The sequence below is a fragment of the Sylvia atricapilla genome, chromosome Z, assembly GCF_009819655.1.
Source record: "Sylvia atricapilla isolate bSylAtr1 chromosome Z, bSylAtr1.pri, whole genome shotgun sequence".
NCBI lineage: Eukaryota > Metazoa > Chordata > Aves > Passeriformes > Sylviidae > Sylvia > Sylvia atricapilla.
The window spans coordinates 35,410,306-35,424,989 of record NC_089174.1 but is presented as its reverse complement, the minus strand read 5'-3'; the positions used below and the strand labels follow the sequence as shown (position 1 = coordinate 35,424,989).

General features: G+C 45.4%; 2 protein-coding genes and 1 long non-coding RNA gene across 5 annotated transcripts in view; 2 read left to right on the top strand and 1 right to left on the bottom strand.

The window, feature by feature from the left end:
* The window catches only part of UBQLN1 (ubiquilin 1), a 34,421-nt gene extending 33,489 nt beyond the window's left edge, over window positions 1-932 (top strand). For 2 of the 3 annotated variants that reach the window (XM_066338839.1, XM_066338838.1), the window contains 2 exons: window positions 400-508; window positions 749-932. In XM_066338839.1, coding sequence (XP_066194936.1) covers window positions 400-508; window positions 749-912 — 273 coding nt within the window. In that variant the 3' untranslated portion in view covers window positions 913-932. The remainder of the gene's footprint in view (window positions 1-399; window positions 509-748) is intronic. The other variant, XM_066338843.1, reaches the window with a different exon arrangement.
* A 743-nt stretch (window positions 933-1,675) lies between these two features.
* Window positions 1,676-2,645, top strand: LOC136373832 (uncharacterized). The gene is made up of 2 exons (XR_010745749.1): window positions 1,676-1,723; window positions 2,312-2,645. It is a non-coding gene; the product is annotated as an uncharacterized lncRNA (long non-coding RNA).
* A 509-nt stretch (window positions 2,646-3,154) lies between these two features.
* On the bottom strand, window positions 3,155-11,434 carry IDNK (IDNK gluconokinase). Its single transcript, XM_066338844.1, has 5 exons — window positions 11,361-11,434; window positions 11,020-11,050; window positions 10,478-10,564; window positions 6,041-6,084; window positions 3,155-4,120 (listed from the first exon to the last, which is right to left on the bottom strand). Exons 1-5 carry the CDS (start codon window positions 11,399-11,401, stop codon window positions 3,760-3,762), a joined length of 564 nt encoding a protein of 187 aa, XP_066194941.1. The 5' UTR covers window positions 11,402-11,434; the 3' UTR covers window positions 3,155-3,759.
* Window positions 11,435-14,684: the final 3,250 nt, after the last annotated feature.

Below are 14,684 nucleotides of genomic sequence, written 5' to 3'. Positions count from 1 at the left end.
ATATTAGCTAAATTTATTAGTAACAAAATCAGAGCAGGATTATGAGGACCTTAAAAACACCTTTCACCTACTCCCTCCCTCCTTCCTAGCTCTACCTCCTACGCCCCATCAGTGCAAGGAGACAGCGAATGGAGGTTATGGTCAGTTCATGACAAGCTTTTTCTGCTGCTTCTTAGGGAGAGGAGATGTTCCCCTGCTCCTACCATGGGAGATAATTCTCCATGAGCTTCTCCAGCATCTCACTCTATCTCATGGGCAACAAAACTTTTCCACAAACTGCTGCAACCTGCGTCACTGTTCATGGGGTGCAGTCCTTCAAGGACATGCTGCTCCAGCATGGGACCTGCTTACAGGTCCCATCTTACAGGAAACCTGCTTCAGCATGGGCTTTCTCCACAGGTGTGCATGTCCCTGCCAGGACCCTGCTCCAGCAAAGGTTTCCCATGGGGTGACAGCCTCCTCTCAGGCATTCACCTCCTTCAGTGTGATGCTCCTCCACAAGATGCAGGTGGGTCTCTGCATCTCCATGGACCTCCATGGGCTGCATTGGCTTCACCATGGTTTGCACCATAGGCTGCAGGGGAATCTCGGTTCTTGAGCCTGGAACACCTCCTCCCTCTCCTTCTGCACTGATGTCGTTGTCTGCAGAGTTGTTGCTCTCATGTGTTCTCACCCTGTAGTTTTCTGGCTGCAGTTACAGCTGTGCAATCATGGGTATTTTTCCCCATTCTTAAATCTGTTATCACAGGAGTGTTACCACCGTTTCTGACTGTCCCAGCCTTGGCCAGTGGCACGTCTGTTTGGGAGCCAGCTGGGATTGGTTCTACAGGACATGGAGGAAGCTTCCAGCAGCTTCTCACAGAAGCCACCCCTGTAGCTGCACCTCTGCCATACCACAGCCTGGCATTATAAAATAAATATTATTAATTAAATCTCCCTCCCACGTATCAGTTTATGGTTGTGGTGGCAGGCAGCTAGTCTGTTCCTTTGCCTGTATAGATAACATTTCATTTTTATTTCCTCATTTTAGCACTGAAAAAAGCTTATGCTGTAGTATTTACACAGCATGTTACTAACTGTGCTTAGCACAAATTTGTGAGGATGTATAGTGCATGTACCTTGCACAGATAATTTATGTTTTGAGACAGAGAAAGCAATTTCTAACTCCAGGTGTTTCCTCCTCAGTTTTTGCTGCATTTGCTAAATACATTTCAAAATACACACAGAGCACTTGTGTCCAGATAAGCTGGACATTAATAGCCTGCCTGAATATGACATCCCTAGAATAGTGGTGTTAGTTTAAAAACAACAAAACCAAAAACTCTAACAACAAAAAAAACCAGATGAAACCAAAATCAAGTAAATGAAATTTTGTAGGATTGTGTTTCAGCAGGGATGGTTCTGCTGCCTTTTTCTTCCACTGCACATGTGCACAACTTGATTAAAATGTGAGAGTAGTTTTACGTGGTTAGCATTGGGATAATTCACATCTTAATCTATTAATTTGTAATGCACAGAATGTAAGTGAATAGAAGTAATGCTTTGTTGTCTTTCAGAATAGCAGGGAACAGACAACTGATTAGGTCAACAACAACCTTCTTTGCAGTATCTTTTAAGTAAAAGCAAAATGCAAATATATTAAAAGGGTAAGGAAATGAAATATTTCCAACATAGAAGCAAAGACTGAGAAATACCCTGACCTAATTTGAAGCATGAACTGCCTGTAAGTACAAACATAGTACTTTGTTTAGTAGCCTTCCAAAATCCAAGCTGTTTACATAAAACTCTCTGAAAGATAACTTCTTTTAACTGTTGAGTACAGTTTTGTTTTGGTGAAGTCACTTCGTGACTTATAAATGCAGACAAGTAGATTATGTAGAAAATCAGTCTGGCTGCCTCAGAACTCACACTTAAACATGTCCCTTTTAAAAAAAAATTATTTAAAGGTCTTACTGTATCTGTGTGTGACAGGATGCAGCTGCTGTAGAGTGTCCTGGTCTTGCTTTATTGTGTGTGAGAGAAGTAAGCATAAATCTGTATCTAATAATGGGTATATTAGTCAACTGTTTGTAAAATGGTGTATTGGAAAAGATGAAGACCTCATTAACAGCAGGCATGCCACAAGAGGGTGCTGTGTCTGTGATTTTCACAGCTGCAAAATTTGTACTGGTCTGATAAGTCAATTGGTCTGAAATGGGTCTCTGAAATTTGAGGGTATTAAGAAGCATACAGACATCCCTATCCTTTGCACTTAACTTTGCCTCTACGTCTTAAACTTGTACCCTGCCTCTTGGAACAAACAGGCTCTGAGGTGAGACCACCCTCTAGTGTACAGCAACAAACTAAAACTCGTTAACTGCCTGGTATTCTCTTCAGGTCGCAAATAAACAGGAAAACACCATTTCTGGGTAGGTTAATGCCTGAAATCCCAATTCTGTCTCTAAAAATTGCTGCTTTCTAAGATAATGCCCATTTATTGCACTAATTTAAGCACAGTAGTTTGTCTAGTAAACCACGCAGCCCTTACTATTTTCACACATAGGGGGAACCATGACTAATGTTTTTCAACTTACTCAGGTAAAAAGTACACTAAAGATGCTTTCAAATATGAGATATTCTTCCACAGGAGTTCATCCATCATCCCAGGAATTAAAAAAAAAAAAAAAAATTGCATGACACACTAAAAATAATCCATGTGTGACAGCATATTCAGATGTCTATTCATACAAGACTCAAATCTTCCTCGCAGAAGCTATGTGAAATTTTCATAACATTAAGCTGAAAAGGCATCTCTTGTATAACACGACATGAAGTACTTTTTGAAAAACACCTTAGTGATTGAAAAGGACTTTAACCTTAAATTCTGTGAGCTAGGTGACTGATTTGGTATGTGGAATTTTCTTCTTGTCTTCATCAAAAAGGATGAGTAAAGTATGTATTAGGAAAAGTTTGATAAAAAGCTTTAAAGCAATTGCATTGACATGCACTGAGGTACCCACCAGCACTGGGAAGTGAAGAAGGAGGTCCAACTGCAAAAGAGTGAAGTTTTCAAAAGGAAGGAAATTTCTATCAACCTTGCATTCAGTACCTTAAATCACTGGTTGATTCACACTCAACTGCGATTTGTACATGAAAGCTCTAAGTTCAGAGCCAGTATGATGCCGCTTATGCTTTATTTTTAAAGCTATCCATTCAATTAAATTTTGTATATTGCATCACCACCACCACTACCATTTTTTTCCTCACAATTACCAATAAGATCAGAAAAGTTCTCATGAAGTCATCAGTGCTCTGGTGAGGTCACGAGGATACAAACACAGAAGTTATAACTTGATGAAAATCCAGCAGTGAGACAGGGTAGTGTCATGTATGGAACTTCATCATGCTTGTTCCTGCCTCTTCTAGGAAAATTACATTATTTTTAACAAAGCTGTGAATTATTTAATCTTATAATAGCAGATGTGCCCATCTGAATGTCTGACAGAGTAAATATTAAAATTAAGAAAATACATTATTCTGTGTGACCCTTACCAGGATTTTCAAAAGCAGGCTCTTACTAAAATGAGAATTTTCACTTCATAGAATGAATGGCTTAAAAAGTTTCCAGTTCTTGCAAATTACATCCTATATGTCTTTTACAGAGACATGATAAAACCAAGTAGTAAACCAGCTCTTAAAGACAAGCTGGTTTAATAATTAAAATCCTGTCTCATAGCCTTGCTATCCTTCAGGGAATTTCCCTATGTGTCACTCAGAAAATTACTCCAGCAAAGCCTCACCCTGAAGAATGGCACTCTCAATCTCCAGCACTATTTCTGGGAGAGATTTTTCTAGACTGACAGTAATGAAGTTTTCTGGTGCACTAGGTGGCTCTAGAGTATCAAACTGAGACTTGAGAAGTTCGAGTGGCATAAAATGACCTCTCCGTTTCTCCAGGCGGCCAGCAATGATGTCCATAGGTCCATCCAAATGAACAAAGAGGATCTTCAGTGCTGGGTTTTCTCCTGGGTGCTCTGGCTGGTTGCTCTCAATTGCAGATGCTCCACTAATTAACACACGCCTGTACATTTTCTTCAGTGCAGAACAGGCCAGAACTGTATCTTGTCTACATGTGTCTTCTCTATCAAAAAAACCCAAACAAACCAAACGCTAAAACTTTTACGTACCTATGTGTGGTGTAACAAAAATGGCTTGTTAGTTCTGCTGAACAAGGTAGACAAGCCCTAGCTCCTCAAGAAGGACAGCCATTGGAGTAGTGGCATTTTGATGGTGGTATTTGAGTAATTTTGACAGGATTTTGAAACCAAATTTCTAGTCCAGTTAAAGATGTGATTTGAAAGTGAGGTCAAGCTAGCCAATCTTCTGGTAAAATCTCAGTTCTAGGGACCTTGTCTATTAGCCACCACTCTTTCATAAATTAAATTCAATTCTAGCACAAGGAAATGTCAAGATCATTTCCTTAATTGCTGAGAACAGGAACAGTTCTAAATATCAACAGAAACACCTATGCATTGTCTATAAAAGTACTGTAGTATTCTCTCTAAAGGTAAGTGGCTGATAAACAGTACAGACCACTCTTCTTAAATACACAATATTTTCAACACCTGTTGTCACTGTCTCAGATTTAACTGTAATTTGTGTTGCCTGCAACTCATTGGCAGCATTGCATTTATGCTCACTTCATTAAACAAGATTGAACAAGAGATTGCAAGTCAGTGAATGCTTTGCACATGTATTTTCTGCTGATAAGGTTTCTCAGAATAAAGCATTTAACTCTGGGTGTGTCTGTCCCACCAAAAAGCAAATCCAGAATTAGTTATCTCTATGAAGAATGAATAAAATTCCTGCCTAAGAAAATATATTCTGTAATAAAATCAGGTATAAATCTATTTAAAAAATCATTCAGTAGTCATCAGATTTTGGCTCAAAGAGAAGTAAGAACTTCTAATACCATTATCACCTAGGTAAGTCAGTTACAGCCTCAGCTACTAATAAGTACTAATAATTAAACATTGGCATTAAGCTCTTTTAAAATATAGATGATTTTGTAAAGCTTCCAGAGCTACACAGTGGCATTGAGCTATCACATAACATAAAGCAATGGATCCAGCAGATCAATCCTGCCAGATTTCTCAAAGAATTAACCCATGCTCCAATGAGGTATGCTCATCTAATGTGCACAAGCCTGTCTATAAACAGTACCTGCCTTCCCAACTTTTTTCTTGTTTGGGACATACTCCAGTCCCTTCAGCAGTGTTAGATGCTCTCCAGTATGTCCATGCCTCTCTTATAATGAGGAGCTGAGAACTGACACAGCAGTTCAGGTGCAGCCTCACTAGTGCAAAAGGAGAAGGGAAGGATCACCTCCTTTGACCTCCTGGCAATACTTGGTCTAATTTAGCCAGGATTCAGGATTTTGCTGGCCTGCCTTGTCAGAAAAGCACATTGCTGGCATATGTCCAACTGGGGCTGTCCACCACAGCTCCCTCGGGCCCTTTTCTGCTGCTTCCCAGCTGAGTGCCCCTCAGTGTCTCTACCAGTGCCTGGGGTTGTTCCATCCCAGGGGCAGGATTTTGCCTTTTTAAAAGGTTCCTACCAATCTGTTTCAAGGTCCCTCTGCATCAGTTACTCCTCCCATTCTGGTGTCAGCTGTAAATTAGCAGAGGACACTCAAGCAAAAAAACAGTGGCAAACAGACTTGACGCTGTATCTTATTCAAAATAACAGTATTTTATCCTACTATTGTCATTGGTGTATTTTGTGGGTATGTTCTTTGTAAGTAGCTAATGTCAGGCTTATTAATAAACTGGATCCTTGAAATTTTTTTTACACAGATAGTAGAAAAACAACCATCATTGGCAACAATTTCCCACTTTATTTCTCAGGGATTAGCTCTCCATCAGCAACTACTATGACAGTTTAGATTAGTAAAGATAGAATGACTTTACTACCTGCAGAATTTCTTTACACTATCACTTACATTTCTGCTTTGCAATGCACTGTCTTTAGCTAAAACTTTTAAAAGTAGATATTCTCTTACCTCCTTAGTGAGTCATGCAATGTGCAAAGCCAAGGAATCCTGTCCTAGAAAGAAAACAGGTTAGTTAAAATTCTTCAGAAATTAATTTGAAAAATTGCTACTAGCATCTCAGATATTTTACTAGAGATAAAAATTAGCATTAAATTGTACAGCAAGTTCAGTTTTGAATCTCTTTCTTCCTATATAGATTTGCTACCTTTGCCTGTGAAGGCTAATAATAAGTGCTCGGTACATTATGAATAAGATACTTCTAGTGAAATTGTACTTTTTATGTTACAGGTCCCTACAAGTGTATGAGATGGAAGTAATATGTAAGCAAGTGTAGCATGCACCTTGTAAACCACTGAAGGACAGTCAGCTTATCTCTTCTATTATACTATTCAAATGTACAGCTAGAGTTGTTACTTCTTTTCTCTGATAGAGTGATATACACACACCCCATCCCCATTTTGGATCCAAGCTGAAGCTTTCAGAAACAGATCTAAATTTAGTTATCTGAAATAATTATATTTATGTCAGTAGCACTCAGAAATAAGTGTAACAACAATCACAATTTCTAAAACTTCTGCCCATTACTTAGGCAAACACAAGTGATTGATCAGATGCTTACTCAATTGGAAATTTGAAGCTGCCACAAACTTCAGTCATACCTAATGAGCATTAAACTGCTTCCATTTAATCTTTCAATGCTGTTACTGCTGGGTGAGCACAATAAATAATAACATGGACAAATAAATGTAACATTTTTTTGTTGCTGTCACTATACACTAACTTCTCCTTGACAATCAAGAAGGCCCTCACAATTTTGCACCTCTCATTTTTCAGAAGAGATGCTTTCCTCTTCCTGAGCACCATGCACCAATGGTTTGGTCATTTAAGTGTACAGTGCTGTTACAGACAATATACAGGCTTCCAACCAATAGTGAAAGATCTGAGTTTTTAACCAGAATCTAGAATATTTTTTCAGTCTAAATTGGCTAAGGACATCTTCCAAAAGATTTGAGGGACTGAAAAAAGCAAAGTGGAAGCCTTCGGGAAAAAAAAAAAAAAAAGATAGGAGCTTTGCAAAATTTTTCAATTACAGCTAAATTCTTAAAGTCTATTTCAAAAGATTTCATTACTTCATCTTGCCCTGTTTCTAAGCTCCATATGCTTTTAGACTGATTCCATATGTTCACCAGGATTGTTTAGTTTATATTCTTTGTTTAAAAGTCTTTATCTAAATTCATAAGTGTATGTTTCTCTAGAAGTAGTGGACATCAGCTTTTTTCATTCTTCCTGTACTAATTAGGAATTGTATTAAGAATTATTTAATTCTTCTGTACAGAAAAAGTGACTTTAACTGTAAAATCACTGTCCTAATTGATGGCAAATGGAGAAATCCTTTTTTTTTCAAGCTGTACCATTAAGCTATTAGCACTTCAAGCATTGCTGGCCTATCAAGGGATGGGCTTGTCCTGCTCTGCTCTGCACTGGGATAGCCTCGTCTTGAGTTCTGTGTGCAGTTTTGGGAAACACAGTATAAGAATAATATAAATATTAGAGAGCATCCAAAGGAGGGCCTTGAGGATGCTGAGGGGCCTTGAGGGGAAGTTGTATGAGGAGTGGCTGAAGTTATTTCTGATCAGCCTGGGGAAGAGGAGATTGAGGACAGACCTCATTGCAGTTACAGCTTCCTCATGAGAGGAAGAGGAGGGACAGGCACTGATCTCTTTTCTGTGGTGACCAGTGACGAGACCTGAGGGAATGGCCTGAAGCTGTGTCAGGGGAGGTTTAAGTTGGATATTAGAAAAGGGCCCTGTCCCAGAGGGCGGTTGAGCACTGGAACAGACTCCTCAGGAACATGGTAACAGCACCAGCCTGACAGAGTTCCAAAGCATTTGGTCAGAGCTCTCAGGTACATGCTGCAATTCAGAATCATAGAATCATTAGGCTTTGAAAAGACTTTCAAGATCATCAAGTCCAACCTTTGACTGAATACCACCCTGCTAATTCAACCATAGCATTAAGTGTCTTCTTTTTTTAAACACTTCGAGGGATGGTGACTCCACGACTTTTCTGAGCAGCCAGTTCAAATGCTTAGCTACTCTTTTAGGGATGACATTTTTCCCAATATTCACCTTGAACCACCCCTGGCACAACCTGCAGCCATTTCCCCTTGTTCTACTCCTTGTGAGAAGAAGCTGGCTTCCATCTCACCACAACCTCCCTTCTGGTAATTGTAGAGAGTGATAAGGTCTCACCTGAGCCTCTGTTTCTCCAGGGTAAAAACACCCCCAGCTCCCTCAGCCACTACTCACAGGACTTGTGTTCCAGACTCTTCACCAGCCTTGTTGCCCTTCTCTGGACTGACTCCAGCATTTCAATGTTCTTCCTGAATTAAGGGGCCCAGAACTGAACACAGGACTCGAGGTGCGGCTCACCAATGTGAGGTACAGGTTGAGGGCCTTTGTGAGGGTTTTGCTGGCCACACTATTGCTAATAGAGGCCAGGATGCCATTGGCCTTCTTCACTGGCCACACACCCGAGTGTGCTGGCTCATGTTCATCTCCTGCCAACCAGCCCCTCAAGGCCCTTTTCTGCTGGACAGCTTTCTAGTCTCTCTGCCCCAAGCCTACCAGGCAGGACTACCAGGCAGGACTACCCCGGGGCTGTTGTGACCCAAGGGATGTGGCACTTCACCTTGTTGCAACTTTAGATGATTTGCCTCAGCATGTTGATCCAGCCTGTCTGGATCCCTCTGCAGAGAGCCTTCCCAGCTTACAGCATGTTAACACTTCCATCCAAACTGGTGTCACCGCAGACTTACTGAATGCAGTCAATCCCCTCCATGCCCATGTTAACCAGGATTGGCCGTGAAGCTGATCCCTGGGGAAACCCACCATTGACTGATCATCAGCTGTAGCTCCATTCACCAACACCCTCTAGGCCTGACCACCCAGCCAGTTTTTAACTAGAGAACAGTGCAGTCATCCTGGACATGGGAAGTCAGTTTCTCAAGGATGATGCTTTGGGAAATGGCATCAAAGACTTTACTAAAGTCCAGGCAGACTATACTGCCAGCCTTTCCAACATCCACTAGTTCACCTGGATATAGAAGGAGGTGAAGTTACCTTTCCCAAACCCCTGCTGGCTGGGCCTGATGCACTGCTCATCCTGCACGTGCCATGTGATGTACTCAATCTGTTCCATAACCTTCCCTGACAGAGGCCAGACTTACAAATATTCAGCTCCCTAAATCCTTCTTCCAACCTTTCCAGTAGATGGGCCATATTTGGACAACCTCCGGTGATCTAAGACCTCCCAAGTTAACCAGAAGTGGTGATAAATTATGAAAAATTATTTGAGAGAAGGGTAACAAATTTTTGGAGTTTCCTTGTCACGATCACACGATGGATTCTGTGGACCATGTGGGTTCCTTCCAACTCAGGATATTTTAAGATTCTATGATTCTAATCCAAAACTGCAACTCTGTGTAGACTGTATAGGGGGGAGGTTTCTCACAATTCTGATCAGCAGCATACCACTTTGTGAGCTGAAAAACATTTGGTAACTGAAGTGAATAAAATTAAGGGACTCCTAGTTGTTCAAGTGTTGGAAGTTTGGTTACTGTTACTTGTTACTGTTGAGTGCACTGGTATCCATAGCAACTTGCATGCCCCTTACCTTCCCTCAAAAGTTTGTATCCCAAACCCCAGTTTCTTACCCCTTGTATTGTACACCCCTTGCCCTCTGCTGCTCCTCCCACCTGCCCTCTGCCTGCTCCACTTCCTGCGTGCTCCACTTCCTGTTCCCTGCCAGTGCCCGGCCTGCCCATCAAACTGCTGTTGCCACCCTTATGGAAAACCCAAGGACTCCCATGAAGCTCCGCTCCAAGAGGAAGTGGAGTTGCTGGCAAAATGGTCCAAAAGCTGCAACCCAATACAAAATCCAAATAAAGGAAAGACACTACAGTACTGAGACGACCCTCAGCTACTGGAGGACTGATTCTGCCGCCTCGCCATGACCAAAGAAGAACTGAGCAAAGGTGACAACCCTAGACCAGACGAGCCAAACTGAGTTCTAGAGAACACCCGTGAGGGGGAGCTCCCGGCCTTGCAGCGGCTCTGCAGTAACGAGGGCAGTGGCAGGACCGACTGGGACCTCCTCCTCGGTGGAGCAGCAGGGGCGTAGGCCATCCCTCGAGCTTTCCCTTTTTAAATAAAGGCATTTAAGGAGTTAATATCATCTCCTGCCCTGGTCATTTCTAACAGTAACTACTTTTTTTATGAAGAATCCTTTTTGACACAAGAAGCCTCCTTCACCTTACCAAATGCAGACCCGTGTTTACAGTCAGACTAATCTACATAGTAACTGCAATCTACTTCACGAAGATGTGCATGAAGTTACAGAGATAAATGTGTGGACAACAGTTTTTTCAGGGCTTATTCAAGGTACCTCATCATTTAGTGGTATCCCTTTTTCCATTTTCTTCTTATTCTCTAGAGGATGATAATCATCTGCATCGTAGAATTTCCATCCCAACTGTGAAAAAAATAAATTAATTATGGATCATTCAGTTAGATCAAGTGAGGTAACAAAGACTTCAGAATTTACAAAGACGACACCTAAGAAATACAGGCTTATTGCACCACAGTATGAATCACCGTTTATAGCACGATGATTATCAAAAAAACCCAAAACAAAACAAAACAAAAAAACCTCAACAAACAAACAAACAAAAACTAAAACCACAAAAAAAAAAAAAAAACAAAAACAAAACAAAAAAAAAAAACCCAAAACCCAAAAACACTAGGGCAGCTTGGTAGCAGCAACAGCTGCTGCATCCCAGCACTGAGCCGAAATCGGCGCAGGCGACACCGTGCCAGCCAAATCCGGCTCGGGGGACCAGCAGCGAAGGCGAAGGCCGTGGGCCGGCGCAGGGACGTGCCTGCCCTCTCCGGCACGCCTCCGAGGCGGCGGCTCCCACACGCTCCTACCTTTTCTGCCAGCCGCGACCCGACCGTGGTCCTGCGGGAAAGCACAAAGGTCGGGTTACGCACGCACGCCCGCAGCGCCGAGCCCCCGGCGGCGCCGAGCCCCCGGCGGCGCCGAGCCCCCGGCGGCGCCGAGCCCCCGGCGGCGCCGAGCCCCCGGCGGCGCCGAGCCCCCGGCGGCGCCGAGCCCCCGGCGGCGCCGAGCCCCCGGCGGCGCCGAGCCCCCGGCGGCGCCGAGCCCCCGGCGGCGCCGAGCCCCCGGCGGCGCCGAGCCCCCGGCGGCGCCGAGCCCCCGGCAGCGCCGCCGCTGCTCCGCCCCCGCCCGCCCCTCGCCTGGTACCTACTTCCCTGAGCCGCTGACGCCCATCACTACCACGACTACCATGGCGGCCCGGCGCGCTCTGCCTGTGCCCCTTTGCCCTCCTGCGCCCCCGCCCCGGCCCGCCCTCGGCCTTTGCTGCGGAGGCGGTGCGGTGCGGTGCGGGCCCGCCCCAGCGCGGCCGTGAGGGGAGCAGCAGCAGCCGCTCCTCCGGCCCCGCCGCCGCCCCGCGGGGCTCCCCGGGACACCCGTGCCGTGTCCGCTCCCCTGCTATGGGAACCCGGGACACCCGTATCGTGTCCCCCGCTCTCTATAACCGCAGTCGCTGTTTGTGCTGAAGCTCCCTGGTCTTCTCCCGAACCTTCTTTGTCTCCGGCATTTCAGTCTGGGCGGGCGTTTCCCTTCGAGCGGCTCCTAGAGCGCATTCACCGTTTGCAGCTTCAGCAACATACACAAATTTAATAAAAACGATTGCCTCAGTGCTGACGATAAGTTCCGTTTTACAGAGAGAACGTTGCTTGCTGATAGTAGCCAGTGGACAATACTGAATTCACAGTCGTACGCAGTTGTCCAGAATCAGCCCATCTTCATTTACTCACAGCGACCCAGAATCCCATTGCTCTCACAGCTGGCGATTTCTCCTCAGTAGTCGTGCTCGTAGATGGGAAACAAAAGAAGCTTCTGCGTGCTAAGTCATGGCCTATCCCTCACACTCCTCTCTTTCCACAGAGCGAAGAGTCAATCGCACTGTCTCCACTGTCTGTCTCTCCTGCTGGAGAAGAAGTCGAAGAAGAGCAAAATGAGGAACGTGGCCGCAGGCTTCCAGCTGTGGCCATGCCATATCCCCATTTTGCGGAGACAGTAAGTGCCAGTTCTGGGGGGTGCTGTGTTTAGTGCAAGGCAGAAGTGCAAGTTCCTGCCCAGCCAGCACTTGCTGCTGCTGCTGCTGGCTGAGGATGCTGAGTGCTGCAGTCCTGCCAGGAGCTAGTGTTTCTCCCCAGCCACTGACAGCGGGAAAATGGGCTTTGCTCGGCCATGTTGGGGCACCAGAGGGCTGGTGCTGAGCGTGGGCATCTGCCAGATGGGCTCAGTGGAGCCGAGGCTGGGCTCAGTGAAGCTCTGTGTCTTGGCTTCCGCAGCGCTATGGCCAAGGGCGCACGGGGTGGTGGTGGAGGGCACAAGGTTTTGTTTGTTTGTTTGTTTTCCCACTTGAGATGCCTGTGTTTGGCTTGTGGAACGGTGCCGCAGTACTCTCCAATCGTTTTCACTTGAACAGAGTCTTTTGGCCCAGCTGTCTTTTGGCTTCTGAGCAGCTGCAAGGAGATGATTGTGTTGTCCATGAAGCTGTGGGGACCACTGTTGTCCCGTGGGGCAAAAGAAAGCGATGGTGCGCTTCTGAATCCTTCTTGTGAGGCCGGACCCCAGAAGCAGCAAGTTTCTGTTGCTCCATTTGGTGGTGAAGTGTAAGCTTTGTAAAATGCACTGGAGCTTGGAGCGGGCGTGGAGCTGATGGTCGTTGCCTGTTATCTTGTGTTGCTAAGAGCGGGAAGGGCATGTGTAAATCCTGGATGCTGTATGTAAAGTCAAATGTGCACCTGTGAGCTTGGGGAGCTCCGTGGGACCAAAGGAGGCTGGGGTGGCGATCAAGAGCAGCAGACCGTGAGCTCAGGTGGCCGAGAAGGCTAAGGGCATCCTGGCCTGTGTCAGCAATAGGGGAACAGCAGGAGCAGGGCGGTGACCGTCCCCCTGTGCTGGGCATTGCTGCAAGCACAGCTGGAGGGCTGTGTCCGGTTGTGGGCCCCTGGGAACCACATGGTCATGCAGGGGTTGGAGCGTGTCCAGAGAAAGACAAGGGAGCTGGGGAAGGGTGTGGAGGACAAGCCCAGGGAGGAGGTGCTGAGGCAGCTTTAGGCAGAAACAGTGGACGGTCATGAGGCACCTTCAGGCCAAATTCCAGAAATGCCTACAGGACGGTGCCCAGCACAAGGGCTGATTCCCTGGCCAACACACACTGACTGCATCCAAGTGCTTCAGCCACTGCACTAGGAGACACTTTCATCTTTTGCCTTGTTGCTTGCTTGCTTGCTTGGGTGTGCTAGGTGCAGAAGCACTGCTGATTTTCCCTTTGCCCAGCGAGCTAAGGTGAAGCACTCCCCCACAGCCCCCCGGAGCTAGCTCTGTTTCTTGGGAGGCTTTGGGGGAAATGCTTCGAGGGGACCAGAGCAAAAGATTCCAAAAGAGGCTCTTACCCCCAGGGTTGATCCAAGATGTTTATTCCATACGGGGAGGCGAAGGCAGGAGGGCCAAGAGGCAAGGGCCCAGAGGGTAGGAGGCAGGGGCCCCAGGAGGCAAGAGAACGAGAAGAGGAAGAGCAGGACCTTATCAAGGCTCCTGCCAGGGGGGATGGCTGGAACTCAGCCAATTAGGTCCAGAAAGGAAGGAAGGATCAAACTATAGGGTTGCAAGCTCCAGGGGCCCTGGGAAAAACCCATTCCCCAGAGAAATACAATTCCCCCTTTTTTGTTTAACAAAGTTACAAGAAAAGCATTAGGTTCATTTTGACTTGGAATGCTGATTTCCCCACCACTCACAACTGGTGGGAAAGTCAGACTGCTTTAGGTTTGTCAACTCTATGTGGTTGACTTCTGAGGTAGAAGGTATGAGACTATTGATAGCTTTGAAAATCAAACAACGTAGGATCCCGAACGCTATGGTTACAAGGAAGAAAATAACAAGAAACAACAAAATGGTTTTAACTATAGAAATCCACCACCCTGTGAATCCCCAACCCTTGAACAGTTCCTTGACCCAATCTTCAGATTCTTGTTTCACTTGTCACTAACAAGATGACAGCTTGGATGGGGTTCATCACACGGTTGAGTGGGAGGTAGGTTTTCTCTAAAAGGGAAAAACAGACATTTTAAAACACGGTAGAAGTTTCTGTTTCTGCCAGAAGGAGTCCACACCTAGGAAGATTCTTTTTCCTCCATCCGGCAGCGTCTTCTCTTTGAGGCAACGGCTACTTGCCTGTCATCCCCTTCTGCTAGAGCTGGATTTTTGGGGACAAAAGGTTTCACCCACTTCTGAGGAATCCACCGAGGGCCTGAGGGAGTAGCCACACATGCATAGCCACGACCCCAGGTCACGAGCTCATAGGGACCTTTGGTTTCCCAAGTTTCAGGATCCCTAATCAAGACTGGTGGACGCTGAGACAATTTGAATTGATTGCCACTGTTAAAATGACGTACCATGGGTGGACTCATATTTTCAAATGAACAGTTCAGAAAATTGATAGTAAACATGGCTTTGCAGAGCTTCTGCTGCGGAGACATCCACGCAGTTGAACTGC